This window comes from Balaenoptera borealis (genome assembly GCF_965194805.1).
Source record: "Balaenoptera borealis genome assembly, chromosome: 5".
NCBI classification, from domain to species: domain Eukaryota; kingdom Metazoa; phylum Chordata; class Mammalia; order Artiodactyla; family Balaenopteridae; genus Balaenoptera; species Balaenoptera borealis.
Window position 1 is genome coordinate 139,578,344 of NC_138862.1, and position 27,018 is coordinate 139,605,361.

The 27,018-nt window shown below is 38.3% G+C and overlaps 1 protein-coding gene across 1 annotated transcript in view; it reads left to right on the forward strand.

Moving 5' to 3' along the window:
- The window catches only part of KCNH8 (potassium voltage-gated channel subfamily H member 8), a 272,237-nt gene that overhangs the window by 205,942 nt on the left and 39,277 nt on the right, over positions 1–27,018 (forward strand). Inside the window, exon 11 of the mRNA XM_082392854.1 lies at positions 23,212–23,250. Coding sequence (XP_082248980.1) covers positions 23,212–23,250 — 39 coding nt within the window. The remainder of the gene's footprint in view (positions 1–23,211; positions 23,251–27,018) is intronic.

Below are 27,018 nucleotides of genomic sequence, written 5' to 3' on the forward strand. Positions count from 1 at the left end.
CAGTACCCCAAACCCCCCATCAACACACACTCTGTCTACACACCAAGCCCCATATTTCAATAGTGTAGTTACAAAACGACGCACTCCAGGCTTGACTCTCGAGTGAAACAAGCACATTTATAGACATAATTAATGGAAAACTTTCCAGTGTGAGCATATACATCAGATCACACCTATATATTAAACATAATTAAATGTAAAAGTTTCATGCTATTGGGAGAGTCAACTTGCTCTCACCAGCCTGTTGGGTGTGTATGGGGTGGCAGGGTGGGCAGGTAGGTACTGAGACATATCTCCCTGACCATGACAGAAGAGAAGTGATGTAATAGTTCTCCCTGTCTCTACTCTTTTTCTTTAAATTGAGTTATAATTAACAAACACTATTAGATTAGATTAAGATGTACAACATAGTGATTCAATATTTTTAGATCTTATAAAATGATCATCACAATAAATCCAGTTGCCATCTAGCACCATACGAAGTTGTTACAGTATTATTGACTGTATTCCCTATGTGTATGTTACATCCCTGTGACTTATTTATTTTGTAGCCAGTTTTTTTTTTCACTAGTCAGAAGTTTTTACCTCTTAATCCCCTTCACCTATTTCATTCCACCCCCCCCAACCCTCTCCCCTCTGACAATCACCAGTTTGTTTCTGTTTTATTCTGTTTTGTTTGTTCTTTTGTCTTTTAGTTTCCACATATAAGTGAAATCATACGGTACGTGTTTTTCTCTGTCTGACTTATTTCACTTAGCATAATACTCTCCAGGTTCATCCATGCTGCTGCAAGTGCCAGGATTTTATTATTTTTATGGCTGAGTAATATTCTGTTGTATAGTATACCACATCTTCTTTTATCCATTCATATATCGATGGATACCTAGATTGTTTCCATGTCTTGGTTATAGTAAATAGTGCTGCAGTGAACATGGGGGTGCATACATCTTTTCAAATTAGTGTTTTCATTTTCTTCAGATAACTACTCAGAATTGGAATTGTTGGATCATATGATATTTCTGTTTTAAGTTTTTTGAGGAACTTCCACACTGTTTTCTGTAGTGGCTACATTAATTTACATTTCCACCAACAGCACACGAGGGTTCCCTTTTCTCCACATCCTTGCCAGCACCTGTTATTTATCGTCTCTTTTATGATAACCATACTTAAAGGTGTGAGGTGATAGCTCATTTGCGTTTCCCTGATGATTAGTGATATTGAGCATCTTTTCATGGGCCTGTTGACCATCTGTATGTCTTCTTTGGAAAAAAGTCTATTTAGGTCTTCTGCCCATTTTTTAACTGGGTTAATTTGGTTTTTTGATACTGCGTTTTATGAGTTCTTTATATATTTTGGTATCAACCACTTGTTGGATGTATCGTTTACAAATACCTTCTCCCATTCAGTAGGTTGCCTTTTTGTTTTGTTGGTAGTTTCCTCCCCGTGTAAAAGCTTCTTAGTATGATGTAGTCCCATTTGGTTTTTTTTGCTTTTGTTTCCTCTACCTGAGGAGTCATATCCAAAAAAATTTTGCTAAGACCAATGTCAAAGAAGTTCCTGCCTATGTTTTCTTCTAGGAGTTCTATGGTTTCAGGTCTTACATTTAAACCTTTAGTCTGTTTTGAGTTTATTTTTGTATATGGTGTGAGAAAGTGGTTCAATTTCATTCCTTTGCAAGTAGCTGTCCAGTTTTCCCAACACCATTTATTAAAGAGACTTTTTCCACATTGAATAATCTTGCCTCCTTTGTCATAGATTAATTGACCATATAAGTGTGGGTTTATCTCTCAGCTCTCTCTTCTATGCCATTGAGCTTTGTGTCTGTTTTTGTGCCAGTACCATACTCTTTGATTACTAGCTCTGTAGCATAGTTTCAAGTCTAGGATCCTGATACCTTCAGCTTTGTTCTTCTTTCTCAAAATTACTTTGGTTTTTTGTGGTCTTTTGTGGTTCCAAAAAAATTGGGGGATTATTTGTTCTAGTTTTGTGAAAAATGCCATTGGTATTCTGATAGAGATTGCATTGAATGTGCAGATTGCTTTATGTAGTATGAATATTTTAACGATATTGATTCTTCCAATCCATAAGCATGGCATAATTTTCCATTTGTTTGTGTCATCTTCAATTTCTTTCTTCAATGTCTTATACTTTTCAGAATACAGGTCCTTTGCCTCCTTGGTTAAATGTATTCCTAAGTATTTTATTCGCTTTGTTGCAATTATAAATGGGATTGTTTTATTTCTCTTTCTGATAGTTTGTTATTAATGTGTAGAAACACAATAGATTTCTGGATATTAATTTTGTATCCTGCAACTTTAATTAATTCATTTATTCGTTCTAATAGATTTTTTGGGGTGTTTCTATATGCAGTATCATATATCTGTAAATATATACATACATACTATCATATCATCTGTAAATAGTGACAGTTTTACTTCTTCCTCTTTAATTTGGATGACTTTTTTCTTTTTCTTGACTAATTGCTATAGCTAGGACTTCCGATACTATGTTGAATAAAAGAGAGGAGATTGGGAATTCTTGTCTTGTTCTTTATTTCAGAGGAAAAGCTTTCAGCTTTTCACCATTGAGTATGATGTTAGCTGTAGGTTTGTCATATATGGCCTTTATGATGTTGAGGTGCATTCCCTCTATATCTACTTTTTCTAGAGTTTTTATCATAAATGCATGTATAATTTTGTCAAGTGGTTTTTTTCTTTCTGTATCTTGAAGGAGTGGCCTTGTGGGATGTGGGAGCATCCCCTGTGTAGACTGTTTGCACCCATCCTTGCCTCTTTTCTTAAACCCTTACCCACCCTAGTTCCTCAAGTCTACAGGAGAAACCTTTTCAAAATATAAATTGGAACATGTCATTCTGTTGCTTAAAGTATTTCAATGGATCCTCATGAACTGTTAATAAAATCCAGACTTCTCACCATAACTTTCAAGATTCTCTGCATTCCAACTCCTGCCTGTCGTTCAAATTTATCTGATACATCTGATATCAACTCGTGTCCAGCACTGCATTCCAACAAACTGGCCTGCTTTCCCTTCCTTACACATGCCAGGTGCCTACCTGCCTCTCATGCCTCAGGGCCTTTGCATTGCTATTTTTTCTTTCTCCAGTGCTACTCCCCTGACCTTACCTGACTGCCTGCCCTGGAGTTTGCCTCTCCCAGTTATCCTCTGTCACATCACCTTGTTTATCTTTTTCATAGCATTTAACAAGGTCTCAGTTACTTTAATATGTATGTTTTCATGTTCATTGTCAGTGTCTCCTGCCAGAATGTCTATTTTATGAAGGCTTTGTCTTGTTCTACATATATCCTCAGTGCCTAAATCAGAGCATGGTGCAGAATCAACATTTAATATCTATTTGATACTTGAATGAATAAATGTCAGAAAACTTACTTTGGGACCTGGAACCTATGTGAAATTTTGAGAAAATGAATTAAAAGTCCTAAAGAGAGCAGGCTATATAGCCAGTAAATGGAGTCTAAAATGAAAAGTTATGGGACTTTAGAATTATATATCTTAGAAGTAACAAAAGCAAAGAGAGTGTCAATAGTAGGATTTGAAAGAACAAATTAAAAGAACAGCTAAATTGCAAAACAGCAATTTTTCACTTCCCCTAAGTTCAGGACAAGAAGTTTTCAAAAGCCATAGGAGGAATTTAAGCTGAAAAATAGGAAAAAGAACTCTTACTATGTAGGTAATGCAATTTCTCCAAATGGTTTGGTATAGTAGGTGTTAAGATGAAAAAAAAAAAAAAAAAAAAATCCACCTTCAAATCTAAGGTAACACATATATTTTCTGTAGACATAGATTAACTATTACAACACTAATACCCCCAGAAAGTAGAGAACTTTTAAACATCAAATAATTCTGAACTGTTATTCACCTCACTTTTATTGCCCAGGGCATGAGGCCACAAATTTTTTGGATGAAACGAGCATGTGGAAAACTCCAGGGTCTAGTAGAGCAGCTTATCTATGGTTATAAAATATTTAATCAGAATGTAATACACAGGTCTGTTGCCCTAAGTGGTAAACTTAGGTAACTAGGTATAAGGTCTGTAGTATATATGATGGTCAAGCATTTCTCATATTTCTTAATCAGCATTAGCCTCAGTGGCATCTGAATATGAATTTATATTTCTATTTGGGTATGGACCACAAGTCTTTAATATGCAAAGGTGAATCTTTACCTCCAGTTTTATGTTTTCAGAAGGCAGCCCTATCTCAAATGCAAATGTCATTGGAAAAAACATCTAATTCCCAGGCCCTATTTGAGTTATGTTCACTTGAACCTCTTGGCACTAGACAGTTTCTTCTATAATTAAGTTGTACTGTATCCATGAGGTTTGACTCCTTGCTTCTTCCCTTAGATAAAAACAAGCCTGAATGGGTCTTTCAAGTGAAGTCTGTGATTTGCCAATATCTCTTGCTTCCTATGTGACTATATTACAATTTTTTTCAAGATTATAGTGAAAAGAGAGTGATTTCCAAAGGAGGGACTTGGTTTAAATTTAGTCCCCATTTCAGTCTCAAATAAGATTGGGCTGCCTGGAAGCAATTTTCCTGAAAATGATTTACTGAATAGTAATAATTTTAAAAATCATATCTGACAGCCCAGATACTTAACTCTTCAAGAGTAGCCTGTGTGTAGGTGTGCATCTGCTAGCACAGTCTTGTGTAATAAGAGAACATAATTAATTCTGCACATTTCTGAGATAATTGTTCTTAGAACATTGCATATTGAAGGACTCACATGGCATTTTACCATGTCAGCTTTCCCTGCCATCCCAGGCTCAACAAGTGTTTTGCTGGTCATGTATTTTAAAATACTCTCCCTTAGGGAGCAAACCCCCTTCCTTGAGGTATCTTGTGGTGAACGGTTTTACCTACCCTACACTTTTATGGTGCTTAAGACAGTGTCAGGTATGCTGGGAAAAGCCCAGTAAGTAATGGCCTGGAAACTTTACCTGCATCCAGTGTATATTTTATGTTCTGAAACACTCATACAGGTGTTTTCCAGTGGATTCAGAAGTTGTGGCAAGCATAGTACCTTGAAGGAAGAGATCGTGTTTCAGTGTTCTCAGAGCCTAGTATTGTGTTCATGCTTGTGGCACAGAGTAAATGAAGATTGCTGTTGAATTTCTTGCATGTGTTGACCCATCCTACTTGCTCTGGCTGCAGCACAGTGACCCTCATTGTCCTCTTCTCTTCTTAGTGGTTGCTATGCTTACTGTTTCATTCCCTCTACTATATCAGTCTTGTCCCCACCTTTTGCCCCTTAAGGACGATCTTAGGGAGGACTGGATTCTAAGTTTACACTCCCCTCTACCCCTGAAATTTTGTTTCTCCTGCTTCGAACCCAGCTTGAGAGAGACGAAGGCTTTATAACTTCCAAATGCTGTAAAGCAAAAGAAAGAGGTTACCCTCACCCCTTCGCAAATGACAGACTGATTCTTTTTAAAATTTTTATTTTAGGACAGAGTTAGTGTGGGGCATTGGCAAAAGGGCCAGCCTGAGAATCCTGGTAAATTTTGGGACAATTTAGAAGGAGGACATCTACTGTAGGCAACAGAAATCCAACTCAATTGTATATCCCAGTGTAACTTACCACCAGAAATGAGAAATAGAACATGTCCATTCCCCCAGAAAGTTCCATCGTGCCTGTTCACAGTCAGTCTTCCAACCCCCACTATCTGATTTCTATCGACATAAATTCATTTTGCCAGTATTTCGGTGTCATAAAAATGGAATCATTCAATATGTACCCTTTTGAAGCTGGCTTCTTTTGCTTAACCTAATGTTTTTGAGATATATCCATGTTGTTGAGTATATCAAAAGTTCTTTTTTATTGCTAAATATTCCATTATATTGATATATGATTTTCAAATCCATTCTCCTTTTGATGGATTTTGGATTGTTTCCAGTTTGGGATTCTTATGAATAAGGTTGCTTTAAACATTCTTATCTATGAACGTTTGTGGACATATACTTTCATTTTTCTTGAGTAAATACCTAGGAATGAAACTGCTGGATCCTAGAGAAGTAATTCATCAAGCTGTTCACTTAAGATGTGTGCATTTTATTGTACATTAATTATATCTTCAGAAACTACTGCAAATCAAAACAGAAATGCAGTTATAAAAACAAATTAAATTATTATTGTTTTAACTCACCTATTTAAGACACTAAATGAACAACAATTTGCATTTTTCATTGCAATAAAACTTATAAATCAGTGGCAAAAATAATAAATAAATAAAGTGATCTGCAAAGTGAAACCAGAATGAAAATCAACCTAAACTCTAAAATGCAAACAAGCCAACAGGACCACAGAAGCCAAGTGCTGTGGACTGAATGTTTGTGTCCCCCGCAAAATTCATATGTTGAAACCTAACCCTGAATGTGATGGTATTAGGAGGTGGGGGCTCTTGGGGGTGATTAAGTCATGAGGATGGAGCCCCCATGAATGGGATTTGTGCCCTTATGAAATAGACCCTGAGAGCTTCCTCACTCCTCTGCCATGTGAGGACATGGTGAGAGGACACCCATGTATAAACCAGGAAGTGGGCCCTTGCCAGATACAGAATCTGCCAGTGCCTTGATCTTGGACTTCCCATACTCCAGAACTGTGAGAAATAAATTTCTGTTGTTTTTGACTGAAAGAAAGAAGAAAGAAAGAAAGAAAGAAAGAAAGAAAGAAAGAAAGAAAGAAAGAAAGAAAGAAATCCAACTCAAATAGAGAACTAAAAGCAGAGATTTATTATAAGGATTCCAAGTATCTTACATGATTAAATAAAATACACACACACACACACACACATAACACACACAGACCCACATGCACACCTGGATCTCAGGAATTCTTATAATCAGACTCTCAAGCTTCGTTTCTTATTCTATTTTCTCTCCATTTCTTCCTTTTCTTTTTCTCTCCATTCTTATCTCATTTAGTAGACTTGCCATCTTTCTTTCCTCATCCAAATAGCAGGAAATGGTGACGGATAGCAGCTCCTCAATTCCAGGGGGCAACAGATTAAGCTTAACTCTCTTAGTTGATTTTAGATTCCTGTGGAAAGACTGAGTGGTTCAGCTTAAGTCAAGTGCCCACTCAGATTTTATCACTTTGTGTGTGTGTGTGTGTGTGTGTGTGTGTGTGTGTGGTGAGGGGAGAGGGTCAAGGGTGAGGAGAGATCACACTGTGGTAGAAACCACAGTGGTTTCCATGACAACCCAGTGGGCTGAAGAGTTAAGAGACAAGATCCAGAAAAGGGGAGGGGGGTACTCAGAGGTAGTTGGACAAATGAAGCAAAGCTAGTGATTGTGTGTGAATTGTGGGTCATCACGTCACTGTAAGTTGTACAATCATAACTCAGCAACATTTTCTTAGAAACCGAATTCCATTTAAATATATATTAAAGATAAAATCAAGAACACACAAAGAGATTTAAACATCTCTAAATGGGCTCATGTTTCATCTCCTCTGGATTCTCTCCTGTGTAGCTTTCTGCCAATCAAATAGCATGAAGCATACCCTGCAAAGAGCTCAGCCACATTTCCATGACATCTGGGGATTTCAGCTTGTGTTTGCAAGTTGAACCGTGAACAGTTTGATTTTTAAGCTCCTTGGAGGGAGATGGGGGTTAGATGGGTTGGGAAAGTCAGAGGATGAAAAGGCCACCTGCCATCCCATCAACAAGACAAAAAATGTCTTTCATTCCCTACCTCCCTGGTTACTTCTACCCTGCAGGGAACAGCAGATATTCAGCCTGAAATAAAAGGTATCAAACCTGCATATGTACACACATGCACACCAACAGGCGGGCCTCAACTTGTGTGCATTCCTTGAGAATGAAAAAATACCTAGGCTACATCCACCAGGAATTCTCAACCCAGCCCCACTTGGAGGGACCCAGGTTTCCATTCCACACTGCGTTCTCCATGGCTGTTTAAGTCTTAGGGGTCCAGAGCTCACCCTCTTCAAGGTCTGTAGGTTGGGATAACAGAGCCCTGCCCTCCTGACAAAGGCTCTGTGAAATAAAGATGATGTTGATACTGCTGATGCTATCATGGCTCCTAGGAACCAAACTGTATGCCAAGCACTTTACAGACATTAACATTTTTATTCCCACAACAATCATGGAGGTAGGTTGTTAAACTCATGTACTAGACAAGAAGACTAGTTAAGGATAGGATAGGTAAAAACCTGATCCAGCATCCCCCAGCAAGTAAGCAAGGGAAATCAGGAACTACAATTTCAGTCCCAAACCACCTGACTCCAAAACCCAGCTGAAACTTAGTGTAAGTTTATCCATCAAAACAAAGTTAGAAATTCTCGTTCTGTCCCTCAATCCTCTGAACACTAAATGCCAGCTGTATTGTAGGCTAACGGAGCATTCACAGGAAGTATGTTTCCATGGGAAAATGAGCTTCACATGCCAAATGTATAAGTAAAAAATGAACCACAGAACTTTTTGATAATTCATCAGGCAGTAACACTTTGATTTGTGCCCTTTTTTCTGTAGGTTATACTTTAATGAGAAACTTTTTGAAAAATGAATCATAAGAATTCAACCCAGTTGTAAGTGGAGAACTCAGTTGTATACCTATAACTTCCTTGAGAGCAGTAACTACATTTTATTCATCTTTGTAATCCTTTTCCTCGTGAAATTGCTGGCACGAAGTACGTGCTTGATTAATACTTATTGGAATTTAATTCACTCCTTCGTATATATACACGTTTCCATATCCACGAAATAATAGAATGTTAGAACTGGAAGGGACCTGGTGTACCATCTGTTAAAACTCAGTTTTTCTTTTGATGACAAGTGGCTTAAAGAGAGGGGGAAAAAGAAATTTACTCACATAACTAAAATTCCCATCTTATAAACCTAAATGAGTTAGAATATTCCCTCTGCACAAAAAGGACGTTCACTTTTGGATAAAATCTCCCATCAACCGAATGAAAACATGTGTTTCAAATAAGATTCCATCAAAAGATCAAAATATATCTCATCAGGTTTTAATTTCTCTTGTCAACTGAATATTTAGCAGCACATCTACTGACAGGGAAAAGATACTAATGTTTACTAAGTATGTATTATAAGCAAGGCAATTTGTTTACAATACCTCATTTTATTTAATTTGCCATCTTTACATCACCCCTGAGAGTTTGGATTTTCATTTCTGCTTTGGATATGAAGGAACTGGGCGTCCAAGTAGCACACTGCCTGAGATTACAAAAGTCAATGAAAGAATCAAACAGTATAAAATCAAGTTAAACTCTGGTATTCTGAATCCCGGCCTAGGACATTTATCCACTAAAGCACTGCACCACAAATCAGAACATAATTCTCCTAAAAGGGAATGTTCTCTTTCAGGCATTTTGACTTACAGCAGAAGCTATACTGAATTTCCAGAAAAACATTCACTTTAATCTTCTTAACCCTAATGCTATTACTTGTCATGTCTCATCAAAAACCCATTGTGCCTCAGTATTTTAAGAAAGATTTCTCATTAACAAGAAGACAAGTAAGACGGCAGAATGACTATAGTCCGGCCATTCAACTTCTGCTCTGCCCTAATGTTTGTGCTTTTATTTGCTCATAAATCCATCCATTTATTAAATAACCCTGCGGTCATGGACTAGCTCTGGGAGAATTTCTTCCCACTCAAGTATGCTTTTCAGTCTGCTATGCATATCATTCTGCTTTATTCTTTCCTTGCTCCATGTTCAAGGGGAAACTTGTAAAATCTCTACTCCATCATCATTTCAAATGTACAAAATAACATTTCAATTTCTTTCCAGACTCTTTCATCCTTGAAAGAAGTTGGAAGCCTTCTTATTAGTTGAATTTTTAAAAATCTTTGGTGTGTGAATATATCACATTTGCCAGCAAATAACACATACTCAGCACTTCCTGAAAGTACACACATACTTGCACACATTCATATAATTATGCAGAGGGATTGAGAGTATAAGTGAAAGAAGCAATATTTTAAATTCAGAGTTTTGTTCACAATTCTCAATCGGTCTACAAATACTTTTCCTGTGGATAGGTTAGGACTTTTTAAAAATGTAACTTTACTCTGGGTTTTTTGTTGTTGTTGTTGTTGTTCAAGAATTTGATCTCCTGGAACTTGTTAAAATAACCTTGAACATTTTACTGCAGTAAATATTTCACTGTTTGGGCTATGCCAGTCTGATCATGTTTCACAGCCCATCCTTGGGGCTGTGTGACATTTCTTCACACTAATCCCACGAATGCATCCCTGTAATCCCAAACCCAGATTCAACTGTTACAGTACGGAGTCAGTGGGTGGTTTGATTAAAGCTGTTGTAAATAAGCTAAGTTAGTGGAAATTAACTTAAAATTAAAAGCAAATTACAAAATCCCATGGTAAACATCTTTACAGTGCTTTTCCTGTGAAGTTCCCCAGCAGGATGGAGACCGCAGAGAGGAAGGCATATGGTGGACACAGTCTGCTTACACATCAGGCAGAGTTGGAGGCCTCCGGTTTCATCAGATTCAAGGCATCCATAAACTCACCGTTTAAACCCAGCAATCTGCAATGCCAGAAGAGTGGCAGCTTTGACTAGAGTTAACAGTAGCCAAATAGTTAGAAATATGAAGTAAACAAGATGCCAAGTTAGGGGGAAAATGGAAGTGCCTTGAAATGATGAACTGGAAAGCCAGCGTGCAGTAATAATGACAACTCGATGGGGGTGGAGGGACACAGGGAGACGCATTTCTGTCAAATGAATTGGGACTTAAAAGATTTGGTTTCCATGTCACTGAGGAAAATGATTCAGGAAAATTCTGAGATGAACATCTGCAAGTTGCTAGGCTTTTGTGACGTGGTAATCCCACTTATATTTTCCACCATGAAGATTAAGCAGAGCACATAGTGACCGATCTGTGTCACTGCATTTTGCCAGCATTCATAAAGAGTCCCAAGTCTGATTAGTGCTAACGAAGTGTATTTATATTCTAGGTTATACAGTTTACATTTTTCCTTTGAGGCTATTAGTCACCCTTTTTTCTTGATGGTACAGAGTGTTAGCATCATATATGGGAAAATACCCAAAACACCAAAACAGGCTTCTGTCAAAAAGAGTGGTGAATGGTAGGTATTAGACTCAGTACACATACAAGTTGAGTGGCTTGGAGTAAAGTTGCTTTCCTTCAGTGCTTCCCTCCAGTTCCTCATCTCTGGCCTGGGTGATCTCGAAGAAACTGTATCAGTTGGGTCAGGCTAAATGCTGTAACAAACAGCCCCAAGTCTCAGTGATCTGATACAGTACATAGAATAAGACCTACAGGGCATGTCTCATTCACATCACAATGTACAGGTGGTGGGCAGATGGTGTCTTTTCCCAGGGCAACTCAGGGATCCAGCCTTCCTCTATTTGGTGTCTCCATTATCCTTGAGATCTCAGCATCCTCTGGAACTCAGAGTCCTCCACTGGAGACTTTGTACCTCAACAGCCAACCAGCTGAGAGAGAGAGGATGCAGAGGCTTTGTTTGCACCACTCAAGGGCCAGACCTAGATCTCTGCTCACATGCCACTGGCACAGCCAGTCATATGGGTCTACGTAAGTGCAAGCAGTCTGGGAAACCTCATCAAGCTGTGCGTCTAAGAGGACACAACTGGTGAACAACCAACCCGTCCGAGCCACAGGCCCTTCTAGCGTTATTTTTCCATTATTTTTTAATTCCAGTTTAAGAAAGCTTTCAAACACTGAGAAAGGTATGTAACCAAACTAAATTGTGCTTTTGCTCTGTGTGTGTTTTATTTTACTACAGTGTTTTTATTTTGCGTTTAAATCAGAATTTGTTCTTCAGAAAAGACAGAATTGGCACACGTGACATCACTTAGTATTTTGAGGAAAATGTGAGGAGTGGAAAATGAAGGCAGCTTGCTGGATATATCAGTGTGCCATCATTTTAAGGAAGCCTGGCATGTAAGAATATGAATCTACCAAATTCATCGATAAATCAGAGGGTATTCATAACTGTCAACTGAAAAAAGAATGCACAACGTGAGAGTTGTGAGTTAAGTTTTAATTGGGGCAACATGAGGACTATAGCCGGGAGACAGCATTTCAGATAGCTCTGAGAAACTGCTCCAATGAGGTAGGGGGGAAGGTCAGTATAGATGTGATTTTGGTGAAGGGGGAGTACATGCAATCAACCACATATTTTTTGCAGAAGGTTTCTGTTAGTCTCGTGAAGGTTACTGCTACTCACGAGGAGTGGACATCACCATGAAAGATTTTAGTGCTTTTCTAGATATGAGGAGATGTAAGAATTGGGCTCATAAAATTGTCTTCTGAAAATATCTAACTATCTGGAAGACCTGCTCTGCCAGTTTTTCCCAGAGCACCGAGTGCCTCCTTCCTGATCTCCACCCTGGTCTCCTTTCAGGGGGTGTTGAAGGTCAGCAGCTGCAGTGGCTCATGATTTGATCCTTGTAGAGGTAGATAGCAAGTGCCAATTTATAGGTGACATACCTTAAAATATTTCTTCGGTTCTTCTAAATAATTTACCACAAGGTCACTTTAATGGGACCTCCCCAAGTAAAAGTCAATGTTCATTTAGAAATTCTGAGTGAATTAACAGAAAGGGAAGAGTGAGAGGAGGAACAGAGTCTCAATGACAATAATTTAGGGCCAGTGCCAAGTAGAAGTTACACCTCTTGAGGATCTACTGGAAATTTATGGGGAAAATAGGACTTCCTCTGTGAGACTCCAAATGACCTTATTTTGGAAGCATCTTTATTCCCTAAAGGTGGTGTGCCTTCACAGTCCAACTAAGGCCAGAATTGTTCCTTCAAAGAACCAACATGTCCAATTTCTTGCAACCCCCAAAGAAACAACCTGACAAGCACAGTTTGATGCGGGAAATGGGAAACCTGAAAGGGCAGAATTGGCTTGCACAAATTTCTGTAAATAGCTATGAAAGCCTCATCCTTCCCATAGACTCACTTGTGCATATTCTGCAATCATAGAAATAATTGTCTTAAAACTTGGGGGAGGGAATTTCCTGGTGGTCCAGTGGGTAGGACTCAGCGTTTTCACTCCTGTGGGCCTGGGTTCAACCCCTGGTCAGGGAACTAAGATCCTGCAAGCCACACGGCCAGAAAAAAAAAAAAAGAAAAAGAAAAACTTGGGGGGAAAAGTTTGTTCTGAAGAGTATTCTATGTATACTTTTCCTGTGTGTAACAAAAAGAATGATGTGTTTGTACGAATCTATAAGTAACAGTTAGATAGTTCTGTGAATTCAGAAAGACCCCACTATAAGAAGTTCTGCCCATTCTAAATGGATCTGCCTTACTCACTGTTCACATTTTTATGAAGAGGAGTTCCTCAATGGATATCACTGTGACTTTCCCCCAAATTGGAAATGGCCACTTTGTGACTAGGTTGCCATGTGATAACTCTAAAAGCTGGTCCACATAATAATTTCAAGAAAGAGCTCCTTGCCTCCCCTTTCCACATGAACCTCTCCCCTAAATTCCTCACTGTTTATTTTTTTATAGAACTTTAAAAAATATTATTTATTTGGCTGCACCGGGTCTTAGTTGTGGCACGTGGGATCTGTGTTGCCACGTGCAGGATCTTGGTTGCGGCATGCATGTGGGATCTAGTTCCCTGACCAGGGATAGAACCCAGGCCCCCTGCATTGGGAACGCGGAGTCTTAACCGCTGGGCCACCAGGGAAGTCCCCTCGCTGTTTATTTTTAAAGCTTGAGGAAAAGTCAATCCTCCAATGAAAGCTCAGTCTCAAAATATAAATTTGCATAAGAAAAGAAATAGAAAATATCCACTACTGTATAACTGGAGAATGATTTCCCCCACAGGAAGCATGCTCTGGGTGAGAATGTTATTAGAAAAGAGACCCAGAGAAAGGAACGACATATTTTAAAAATATGATCAGGCATTTTTTTATCAATGACAATTTTTGATCTGGGAACTTCCTAGAGCACCACTGGGAGATCAAAATGCCAAACCAGACACATTTCTTCCTAAATTTCAGTGGCTTGGAAGTTCATTGTGATTTCTCACGAAGACTTGTTTTTAGTCTATATGTAATTAGTCAACATACCTTCCTTATTTTGCTCCACACATCACTTTTGTACAACAAAACCCTAACTTTATTTTTTAAATTAATTTTTATTGGAGTATAGTTGATTTACAACGTTGTGTTAGTTTCTGCTGCACAGCAAAATGAATCAGTTATACATATACATATATCCACTCTTCTTTAGATTCTTTTCTCATATAGGTCATTACAGGGTATTGAGTAGAGTTCCCTGTGCTATGCAGTAGGTCCTTATTAGTTATCTGTTTTATATATAGTAGTGTGTATATGTCAATCCCAATCTCCCAATTTATCCCTCCACCACCTTTCCCCTTTGGTAACCATAAGTTTTTCTACACCTATGACTCTTATTTCTGTTTTGTAAATAAATTCATTTGTACCATTTTTTTTAGATTCCACATATAAGCGATATCATATGATGTTTGTCTTTCTCTGTCCAACTTGCTTCACTCAGTGTGACAATCTCTAGGTCCATCCATGTCACTGCAAATGGCATTAGTTTGTTTTTTTTTTATGGCTGAGTAATATTCCATTGTATATATGTACCACATCTTCTTTATCCATTCATCCGTCAATGGAAATTTAGGTTGCTTCCATGTCCTGGCTATTGTAAATAGTGCTGCAATGAACACTGGGGTGCATGTATTTTTTCGAATCATTATTTTCTCTGGATATATGCCCAGGAGTGGGATTGCTGGATCATATGATAGCTCTAGTTTTAGTTTTTAAAGGAACATCCAAACTGTTCTCCATAGTGGCTGCACCAATTTACATTCCCACCAACAGTGCAGGAGGAAAACCCTAACTTTAGAATCTTGGCCTCACGTCTACTAACTGTGAGACTTTCTTCCTCACCTAGAAATTGTTGAGTGTTTGCTAAAGGTGTGAATGCTGTAATGAACAATATTCATCTTGCTTAAGTTTCAAAGATTTCTTTCATTAAAAAATGAATGCCAAAAACATGTATGCATTTGGTCATGTAGAAGCTGCCTATGGCCTCACTATCGTGGTCCTCTATAGACCTCTTCTTATTTTCTGAAGTTGAGTGAGCTTGCCCAAGGCACTATGGTTCAAGTATACAAAGTAGCTCATTTCAGTTTGCTGGTTCAAACACTGTCTTCTACAGACAGGGCTGTTCAACTTTTCTGTTACAGTATATAATTAACAATGATCTTCCTAGGCAGCAAATCAGGCATTTCACATTAAGTTTAGAAGTGCCGTCAGGAATTGTGATGCAAAAACTTCTCACTCCAAATTGAGCATCTTTGTTCACCGACCTGGTTTGGAACCAGAGTACTCAGCGTGTATCCTGAAAATCTATGAAACCAGCTATTGTGTTTCCTTACAATTACATAGTAGCAGGTTTTACAGGCTAACCAGGAGCCATTGTACCCTAATCAGAAGCTGGTCATTGGGGGGCCTCCACATAATGAGTTTAAACTGTGTAAATTCTTCTAGCACTGATTACCCTGCTGAACTCCCAAATCACTGATTTGGTGCATAGCTCCTTAAGCCTGAAATCTTTAAAAGTGTGTGTCATTGCTGAGAGATTTCTAATTAGTTTTCTTCACACAAGAGTGTGTATTTCCTTCCTTTTTCTTTCTAGGATTATATGAACTACATATTCATAAATAACTCTCTCCCTCAAAATCATCCCATGTTTCCAAGTTTTTACATAAATATTAAGGGACTCCTTTGGGTTTTCTTTTAATTCCAAAGTCTTGTAATTCATACCTTTGAATTCAAAGAAAGGAAGTTAAAATTGTGTTTAGAAGGGCTGTCATCCCATGCCGCAAAAACATACATACTTTTCTTTGCACAGTACTGGGTGGAATACTTTATAAAAAGTAATAGCTTGACATTCTATTCGTTTCTCTCTCAACCCAATTATCTGCTTCACTTAAGTAAAATGATGCATTTTCAAATTTTCCGCAGGTATGAATATAGTCAATAAGACATTGACAATATATACAATTTGGGGGAAACTCTGTTTAAGAAGTTTAATGGCCTCCTTATTAAGAAGTCCTATACATGTGTGTATATAATATATATATATATGTTAGTTTTTAAGTTGGACAAACCCATCTGTGTGAATGTTTAGCTCTGCATCACCTAGCTAATAATGCCCTATTCCTCACCAGCTCAATTCAAAGAAAACTTTTCTTCATAACCAATGTATCAATAATAATACAATTACCACTTATTAACAGGAATTATCTTTATGCCAGACACTGGACCAAATACTTTCCAAATACAACAATGTGAGGACTTTTTTCACCATAAATTCTAGGTGAGAATTCCTTGTGGATCATTAAGTTGAAGTGATAAGAGATGTACACTTCCCAGCAGGTTCCAAATGCCTTCTTTCCCTGGAGAAACAAGAGAGTGGAATAGAAAAGGAGGGGTCATTTTACAAAAGTCTTCCTGTGGTTTATCACCTATTGCCTCTAAGGTTCTTGAAAGATATGGACCAAAAGATTAGAATTATTTTTTAATTACTTTTGGTTTCTGTACTACATTGCTCTTAATGTGACACTACATCAGATGTGGCCAGTCTGGTCTCCAAGATTGGTTCAGTTTACAGGTATGTATTTCATTTAATCCTTACAAGTTTAGCTATTATCATCATTTTTGAGAGAGAGAGTGAGACATAAAATTCGTTTGCATTAAGCCACTGAAATTTAGCGCATTATTTGTTCCCTAAGCATTACTTATTCTATTACAATTAATATGCTTCCCAAGGTTACATAGCTAATAAGTGACAAGACTAGGGCAATTCCAGCTCTTAACCCCCCTGCTATACTACCTCCTAAATGGGTCCCATTCCCCACACACAGACCTTTCATCATAATATACGTCAGTGAAGAGTTTTTGTGCTGCTTCCTACACTGTAGGAGCTGATTCTCTAGCTCTGGACATCAGTAAGCACTAAATTCAAGACTCACTTACTTGACTTATATTTCCCACACCAGAAGCAATAGCAATTACCCAGGGGAAGAGAATTCTCCTCCAAGTCTTAATAGTTTGTCTTGACCTCAAGGCTCCGGGTGAAATTGGGAAATGTCAAAATCATTAGTCTTTTCATTAAAATCTCATTTCTGTTTCTAAATTACAGAACAAGCAGAGAAAACATAATAGAAACTGTATTACCCACTTAGGGATTCAGACCAGCCTCAAAAATCTCTTCTTTAGATTAGATAGTGGTGACCTCTCAGACATGTTAAGTTGAAGATGAATACTCCCTATTCAAAGCCTATCCTTTTTCCAGAGGTTTCTAATTCCTCCCATCTGCCACCTGCCATGAGTGTCATTCACTACTTGTTGGCACCTCCACTTGAGTCTGCAAGAGAAAGAAGCAGATGAGGAAATGAGACCTGTTGATTTGACAATTATTTATGATTTTGTAAGAGTAGACATTTTAACTATGAGAATTATGGGGTTATTTGCAAGTATCCTTCATTCATATTCTCTTTATCCCAAACAACCATCAATGCTGGTAATATTGCTGTCCCGTGAACAAGATAAAATCCGTGATAATCCCTGTTTCTGAACGGGGACGCGCGCTCCTTCAATCTGCTCTGTGATTTAATCAATGTGGCATTATTAACAAGGCAGAGAATGTCATGAATCAGTTGGAGAGAAGAGCCTTGTAATTCGCATCTCATTTCCCAATTGAGCAATCAGCTTCAGATAGCATTCTCACCAGGGCACTTTCGTGTCTTATGAGATTCCATAGTTGAGAGGTCATTTGCAGACCACACAGGGGCTTATAAATCCTGCCTGTGGGCCAAGTAGACAATGGAAATAGATTTCCTACCTGCCTTGGGCCACTGGCCCCCTGGGTTACTGTTAGGAGTCCTGGGTCTTTGTGGTGGGTTCCACTCACCTTTGCTTCCTTCCTTCCTCACAGTGGTCAATTTCTTAGTGGTTCGGCCTCTTGAAAAGAGCTTGAGAGTAAGGAGAAGTTATTGGTAATGCCTCATCGCTGCTGAGAAACCACTCACGTTCCTTCTAGAGGTGGCCTTTTAGCCTCCCATGAAAGGCGGGGCCTCACACCCCGCCATCTCTCAGAACGCAGAGGGATTTTAATGGGTGGAGGGAATAGATAAAAGAAATCAAAGAGCTCCCTTCCCAACTAAAAGAATTCATAAAAATTCTAATATCAGCGAAGAGTAAGCTGAGACGAAATGAGAGAGTGACATGGACATATATACACTACAAAATGTAAAATAGATATCTAGTGGGAAGCAGCCGCATAGCACAGGGAAATCAGCTTGGTGCTTTGTGACCACCTAGAGGGGTGGAATAGGGAAGGTGGGAGGGAGACGCAAGAGGGAGGTTATATGGGGATATATGTATACGTATAGCTGATTCACTTTGTTATACAGCAGAAACTAACACACCATTGTAAAGCAATTATACTCCAATAAAGATGTTAAAGAAAAATTCTAATATCAGGAAAATTTACTATCAGGAAATTTAAGAACTTAAGGGGAAAAATGAGTTGAATGGCCAAGATCAGGTATGAGCCTATGAAAGCTCTTATAAAAGGGTCTTCATTCAATAAAAGAGACAACATTAAAGAATGCAATGGCACGTGTCACATCTAAAATGACTATTAATTTTAGTATATTTGATTTCCGTTTACAATTCAAGCTCAATAGTAGAACTTGGGACCTTCTTTACACAGTTAAAAAAATTGTGGATTTGTTTTGCTTTTTTTGGCAGCAAATTTTATGTGGACTAAGAGACCATTTTTCCTCTCTGGTCCTCGATGCCAGTAAGCAATCTTTTTCCAATTTAAGAGTCCTGTCTCACGAACTTATGGTTACTAGGGCAGAAGGGAGGGGGGAATAGTTAGGGAGTATGGGATTGACATGTGCACACTGCTGTCTTTAAAATAGATAAGCAACAAGGACCTACTGTATAGCACAGGGAACTCTGCTCAATATTATGTAACAACCTAAATAGGAAAAAAATTTGAAAAAGAATAGATACATGTATATGTATAACTGAATCACTTTGCTGTACACCTGAAACTAACACCACATTGTTAATCAACTATACTCCAATATAAGATTAAAAGTTTTTTTAAAAAAAGAAATAGTAGGGTATAACATGTTATTGAGAGATGTAAAGTCTCAGCCAAAAGCAATAAAATTAAGAACATTAAACCTAAAAAACAAAAAAAAAGGTCCTCTCTCTCAAGTTCCCACTGGACTCAAAGAGTGATAGAGTAATTTAGGTGGTTAGGATGGGGGAAAAGGAGAAGAACAGCTACGCAAAAACTTTTAAAACCAATGCACCAAAGCTGAGAATGTTTCTTTCCCAGTCTTCAAGGTTATGACGCCTTACTTCTGGTCATAACTTTGTGCCAGGCGGTGTCCTCAGCCCTTCTGCCCGCACTGGGCTTCTTCCATCCTGATGGAATGAAGGGCACAATCCCAAGATGTGAATGGGTTGACCCTTACCCTTCTTGATCTCTCTCAAAACTTTATTGCAGCGACCTCATTTCCTGCTCTTGTGTCTGACTTACTTCCCTTTTATCTTCCCAACCTCTATGACTTCAGTCTTTCCTTTTTTCCTAATTATTCCCATTAGAGATCACCAACAGTTCTTCTTATTGTGTAAAAGGTATAAAAACTCCATGTGGGAGGGACTCAAAATTGGAAAGCTGCCTTCCTCAAAACTTTCAAAACCGTTGAGTCTTCTAGTTGCTGGAACAATAAATATTTTCTGTCCAAAGGCTGTATCCATGTTTCTCCCCGCTGGGGAAAGAATGCCTAGAATTCATCCGATTTCCAGAAAGATCTGTGACTCAGAAAAGTTTTACGAGGTGTTTGGGTAACTTAGCCTCATGAGTTTTGGGGGTCGGATTTGTGACAACCATCAAGACAGATTAAATGCCATGGTATGTCAGGCATTTTTTTCCTTCAGCCCAAGAAACAGCATTAACCATTGGAAGAGGTACCTGAGAAAACTCATGATTCTATGGAAGGTACACTGAGAGTCAGGAAGCATGGTTTCTGGGGGAAAAGTTCTGCCACTAACTTGTTGCATGAATTGGGCAGGTCATCTCATCTTCCTGGGCCACTGTTTCCACATCTCTAGTTAGGGAGTTGGACTAACTCAGTGGTTTCAAACCTGACCTAGAGACCTGGGACCCACACCCATCACCAGCTGAAGGAGATTCGTTGGAACTGGTACTCTGTAACCTGATTTTTTAAAGGAACACTTCTCAAAGCATCCTATTGTCTGCCAGGTGTACAAACCATTGTAGCAGAGACTCTTTAGGGTCACTTCTAGCTTGAAAATACTGGGTTTCCATTAAATTAGTATTCTCTACACTTGGCAGAATCTGGATTAGCATGAAGTATTAGTCAACAGAATGCATCTATCAGAGTATTCTTTTTAAAATACATGTGATATAATGGACTTCCTCAGAACATAGACACTGAAAATGCTTGCCTACAAATGTGGCTGAGCAGGAAATGTTTTATATTTTGTCAATCTTCTTGACTCAGTATTTAAGTTCTATAAGGTCTAAAACTAAAGGCATCTGGAAAATTACTGACTGATGGTGGTGCAAAAGTTGCGAATATCAAGTAAAAACCTGTGGTTTTGAAGGGGAATGGCAGAGGGGTGTTTCGCTTAAGAGATGAAAAGAGTAATTTCATTCTGTCTTAACAGCACGCACCAACCTTTTCAGAACAGCCAGGTTTTGGGGTTGCATCAGAAAGGAAAACATCACCAAGTTTGTTATTCTCCTGTAAGAGGGGGAAAATATCTTAATACTTATATTTATAAGTGTTAAGGAAACAACATGAAAGCTGAAAATTTATTTCACTAACATACATAAGTTCACAACAATGAACAGACAGAAAATAGCAGTATATACAGAATTCAACTACTTACAATACATTACAATAGATAACAGGGCATTTCATAAACAATTCAGTACTGGATTGAAATCTTTCCAAGGATGGTTAATTCTGTTCAGCAGAAGTATAACAAATCCATTCCTATCAGGGTCGAGAGAGGGCTTTCACTGTTGCTGTTGAGGACTTAAAAATATTTGCCTCTTATAAGTGAAATGCACCACAGCAACTGCTAAGTGAACTTATTCCATGTATGCTTAGTGTTATTAAATCTGAGTTTTCTGTGATAAAAAAAATTTTTTTTAATAAAATAAAACAAAACACATGTGATTAATACCATATGTGAGTTAAATGATTTATTCAGAGAGCCTATCACAGTACTGCTGGCTACATAATGGACACTTACCTCATAGGATTTGTAATGAAAATTAGTGGATGTCATGGCTGGGGAGCATTTACCAGGGTGCTGATCACGGTGAATACTTTATGAATTGACAGCTGATAGGACGATAATAACAATGACGTTGGTTATAAGATCTCACTACTCAAAGTGTGCCCCACGGGCCAGCAAGGTCCATATTACCTGGGAACTCATTGGAATGCAGAGTCTCAGGCTCCACCCAGACCTCCTGAATCAGAACCTGCAAGTTTGAGAAGCACTGATATAGAAAAACATTCTTGGGGTTCAGCAACTCGACAGAACTCATATTAGTAATAAACCGTGGGGGTTGGGAGTCACACCCAAATCAGCAAGTGCTAAGGCCAGTACCTTTCTCCTATCCCTTAGAGAGCATCTCTGACCTGGAGATGTTCAGGCTTCCTGAATCCCAGGGCTGTTCTTTCTTTCATCCAAGCTGTAACTGAAAAGCTTTTCAAAAACCCATTTTTTATATCTACCACAGTAGCAACGACATTGTAATTTTGTTTTATTTTCCACACTTTTAATTATTCAGCTGTTTTACTTGTCACCATTCAGGGAATTATTGCAAAACTTATGTCTTCAGTGCTACTGATCAATGCATATTTAGGCAACTAAACAGATGTAGAATGGGTTTACTGCTTTGATAAAATTAAACATTGATGAAACATATATTTGCACAGCAATAATGATGCTGGCATTTGTATAAATAATAACAGATCTATTTCTCTAATCATCTAGAAAAAAAAAAACAGTGGTGGGGGGGTGACAGAATTACCAAATATGTCTCATTTACTAAGCAGGTCATTTTCAAGTGCAAGTTGTTTTTTTCATGGGAATAAAATTATGTTAATTTATAGCATCTATTACCACTTTAAAATGAGAGAAGTATATTTGAGCAAAAAACAATGTGGATGAGACCTGAAGCATATTTCCCGGATATGTTATAATTTCCAGAGCTTGTTTGTATGTCATGGAAGGTGCATGCTTTTTAATGTACTCCTCCACAGTACCATAGTTTGATTTTATGCAAGATGTGTTTTGCACTTAAGTGATTCTATGTTACACATTTGTTTTTCACATTTTACCATCTCTGAAATTGGGATAAGTCTTATAACTGATGGCATGTCACAATTTGATTGACAGCATTTATTTTTCTTTTTTACAATCAATTGGATCTTAAAATCACTTAAATTGAAAATTAGGATCCGCAGTGAACTTAATCCTAGTCCACAGGGAACATCATAGCAAGTAAAACAAATGGGACAGAAAGGGTTCATCACCCCCACCCATATCCAAAGAAAAAGGGGAGGTGGATAAATAGAAAGAAATGAGATTAAATAAGAAACACCTCCATGATTTCTTTTTTTCACAGAGCTGGAGAGAAAAATCATGGAAGATAAGATAATTTAGCAAAAGGGCAAGAAAGAGGAATAAGGGAGATGGAAAACAAAAAGAGAGCGAATAAAGCATCAAGATGGAAAATGTAGCCGATGAGGGTACCATTTTGACCCCTATTTCCTGGGTGTGGTGTCCTGTACTAGGCAGTCAATTTGCTGCTCCCTTTTCTTTATTACACACTCTGGTCAGTAGAGTTCCTAGAGGGTGAGGTGTGGGAGATGCTCCCAGCATCTCTCGGGAGGTATTTCCTCTTCTCTGGCCCATGCAGGTGGCCCATCTCCCCCCCAAAAGCCTCTGAACTTTCATCTCTTTCCCTGCCTCCATTTCACTCAGTCCCAAACCACCGAGAAGGTGTAAATGATTGTTACAACTTCTGTTTGTTTGTTTGTTCTTTCAGGTGATGTCAAGATTGTCGAACAAATCTACGGTCTCACAGGTATGGCTTTTTGCCAAAGAGCAAAATATTTATCTAAAATTTGTGGGATTTCCAACATATCTGTCTCCCCCTTGAGGATGTTATGTATTCATTTTTGACTTCCCCTAAAGCACTTGAGAGAGACGTGGCAATGACTTTCATGAATTTGGGAATAGAGAAAGATTGAAACTCATATATCTATTTAAGGATCTTAGAGCTATTGTTAAAACACAGTTTGTCACCAAAACCTGCCCAGAGTAACGAAGTCCTGAGGTATTGATCTTAGAAGAACTGAGCTTTTAAGTCAGTCCCAACTTTTAAGAACCCTCCAATTTCACAGAAAACTTTCCCCCCAAACAGTAACTTGTCCGATTTATTACCTAGACCTTTATTACCAATAATCCTGTGACAGAAACCCTGTAAACAGCTCCTTTTCTTGCTCTGTACCCTCTTGAAGCAGAACCCCCCAACTTTCACACACATGCATACACACACAGACACACATGCATACAGAGGTGCACAAATAAATCTAATTACACAGCATGTTACAAAGACGTTGATAATGGACCAAAGATGGTTGGGGATGGGAAGCAAACAGAGTTGTTATTGAGAAACATTTTTAAAGCTCTTAAAACATCTCAGTGCTATCAACCAAGTTCCTCCCTGCCACTAGTTGTCTTTTCTCTCTCATCTCTGCAAAATCCCTCTTCAGGAACTAGCAAAACTGTCGTTACATTTTAAACTCTTTTCAACAGGCATCCTTCCTTCATTACCTCTTTTCCACCAGAGCTTTCCTATATTCTCTTTCTCATGAAGAGAAATTTAGCCTCCTTTTGGATTTTCCCACCTGAATTCCTCACCCCGCCATAGCACTCTGAAAATGAACATCCCCTCCAAGAATATACCATCCTTAACTTTCAAAAAAAAAATCTGTATAATTAAGGCTGAAGTTCATTTGCAGTACCAAAACTACCAGAATAACAGGGGTTTCAATACAATAGATCTTTATTTCTCTCTCATGGACAAGGCCAGAGGTGAGCAATATAACAATGTCAGTAGGCCTGGAGATTTCCTCTTTCTGCTTCTTGATCCTCAACGTATGCCTTCCTTCTCCTCATTCTCTCAGATGGCTGCTGGAGATCCATTCATTTCATCAGTGTTCCAGACTAGAAACCAAAGCAAAGTAAAAGAGCAAGACAGATGCTCCCCTCCTTCTAGGAGCCTTCCTAAAATTTCCCTATAACCTGCCCACTGGCATACTATCATCCTAGAATTTGGCCTTATGGCCAAACCAAGTGGCAAGGGGTCTGAAAAAGGTGATCTTCGGGCAAGGTGCATTGCTAAGAGTTCTGTTAACTAAGAAAGAAGGGGAGATTATGTAAAATATCACACTATCTGTAGGACCTGCCCTGATGTAAATTTTGTTTCCTTTTTCTTCATGATCATCACCATCATCACAAGGGCAAGCATTTAATTAAGCACATTCAGTGCATATCACTAAGGGTGTAACTACCATTATCTAATACCTAATTTTTTCCTCACATTATTGCCAATTTACAGGTGAGGAAACCAAGGCTTTAAACAATAACATTACCTGACCAAGGTTATAGCTAGTAAGTCACAGGACTTTCAAGACTGTGTGACCAAAAACACATGCATTCCACCACTAGACTTTATTCTGCTTTCCTTTTAGTCAAGACACGTTTAGTCAAGACTCATCTGTGAGCTTGAAATGACTATCCCAGCAAGATGTCACGAGCAAAACTAGAGACTCCTTTGACTGTGGGGATAAAACCTCATTGCCCTCATGGGAGCATTCATGAGAAAGATGAGAGGGAAAGGAAGAGATGGGTCAGAGAGAAGGAAAAGATCTGTGGTTGAATATTGTGGCCATGTATACACAGGTGAATCCAGTGACACGAGGGAGGAGGGAGTTTCTATACCGATGGCCTGAAGAAAGTAACCAGTACTCCTCCTGCAGAGAGGCTGTATGTGGGGCTGGATATTTAATAATAATAAATTTGGGTATTGTCTGCAATGATGGTCCATAGGCTAATGAATTCTTGGTATAAACCGTGTTGGCTGTCCCAGTCACAAGAGGCAGTACCTAAGCAAATTGTCCAAGGTGCCAAGCATGGAAGTATGAAAATTAAATGAACTTGTAGAAGTACAAACATCTTCTAGGTTACTAGTCAGAATATTCTGTTAGAGCCAAGGGAGCCTCCTTGAAACAAAGGGATAGTTAAATTGCCAATACAAATGTAAACAGAAGTCCAATTAGAGAATGTACTCACTGATTTTAATTTCTGTGATAAGTTCGCCCTGTTGTATCTTTAGCTGGGTGAGCTCACTTTTCTGTTCTACAATACTGGTATACAGATGTTCCTCTGCAATTCCACATGGCTCCATCTTTTGTTAAAAGCACAGAATTTAAAATGCTGTGAAGAAAAAAACAAAAAAAAACAAATAAAAGCAAAACCATGACTATTGAATAAAGAACTAATAGCTTTACCATTAATTAAAATAATCACATCTAGTTGGAAAGATGAGTCTAATAATTCCACTTCCTCAAGAAATTTTGACCCATAAGATTAAAATACAAAAAAAAAAAAAAACCTTCCTAAGTGAACTGATCATTTCACTTTACAGCTATGGCCTCAACTAAATGGGTGAATGGGCCTGTCAGTCACTACAGATTCAAGTTCATTTTTTTATTACATATATATATATATCATTATAACTGTTACAATAAAATTCATATACCAATAAAACAACTATTTATTGAGATGAAGTAATAACCATGACAGCTCATGACATTTAAATAGTATTCTTAGGTCTTTTCAGTTTATTTTTATTACGAATTATTGATAAGCAGGTACAACTGATTGTATCCTCAAAAGAAACAAAGGCACAGAAAAATGAACTGACTTTTTGGAGCAGGGAGGCCATGTCTGGGGCAGAGCAAGAAACACATACTCTTAGAGTGACTCTGTTGAGGGCCATCAGCTTAGCTTTTGCTACCTTGTCTGCCCTGCCCCTTCATTATCCCCTCCTTCATCCTCTCCCATCCTCTCCTTTGCTTCTTCTAAGCCTGTAAGGTTGAAGGAGCCCAGACAGGAATCCTACAGAAGAGTTTGCAAAACTCTCCCTTTCCTTTCCTAAGGCTCTTCAAGGTGAGAAGATCAAATGGTTTGCTGTACTTCCTGCCACCTGACTTGTGAGAACAAGGAGAGCTGAGGACACTTCTGATCTTCTTCCATCTATGATCCAAAATAGGAAAGAGTTTTATTCTCAAAGATAATATAATTTTGCTGGTTGATCTCCACATAAAGTTCCACTGAGGACCCTGTAACTTTAAAATATCAAGGCCCAATTATGCTAAGTGAAATCAGTCAGACCGAGAAAGACAAATACTGTATGAGATCACTTATATGTGAAATCTAAAAAATACAACAAACTAGTGAATATAACCAAAAAGAAGCAGACTCACAGACACAGAGAACAAACTAGTGGTTATCAGTGGGGAGAGGGAAGGGGGGAGGGCAAGATACAGGCAGGGGAGTAAGAGGTACAAACTACTGGGTATAAAATAAGCTACAGGGAGATGTTGTACAACACAGGGAATATAGCCAATATTTTATAATATCTATAAATGGAGTATAACATGTAAAAACTGTGAATCACTATATTGTACACCTGTAACATATAATATTGTATATCAACCATACTTCAATAAAAATAAAATGATGAGGATACCTGAAAAATGAAATAAATAAATTAAATAAACTA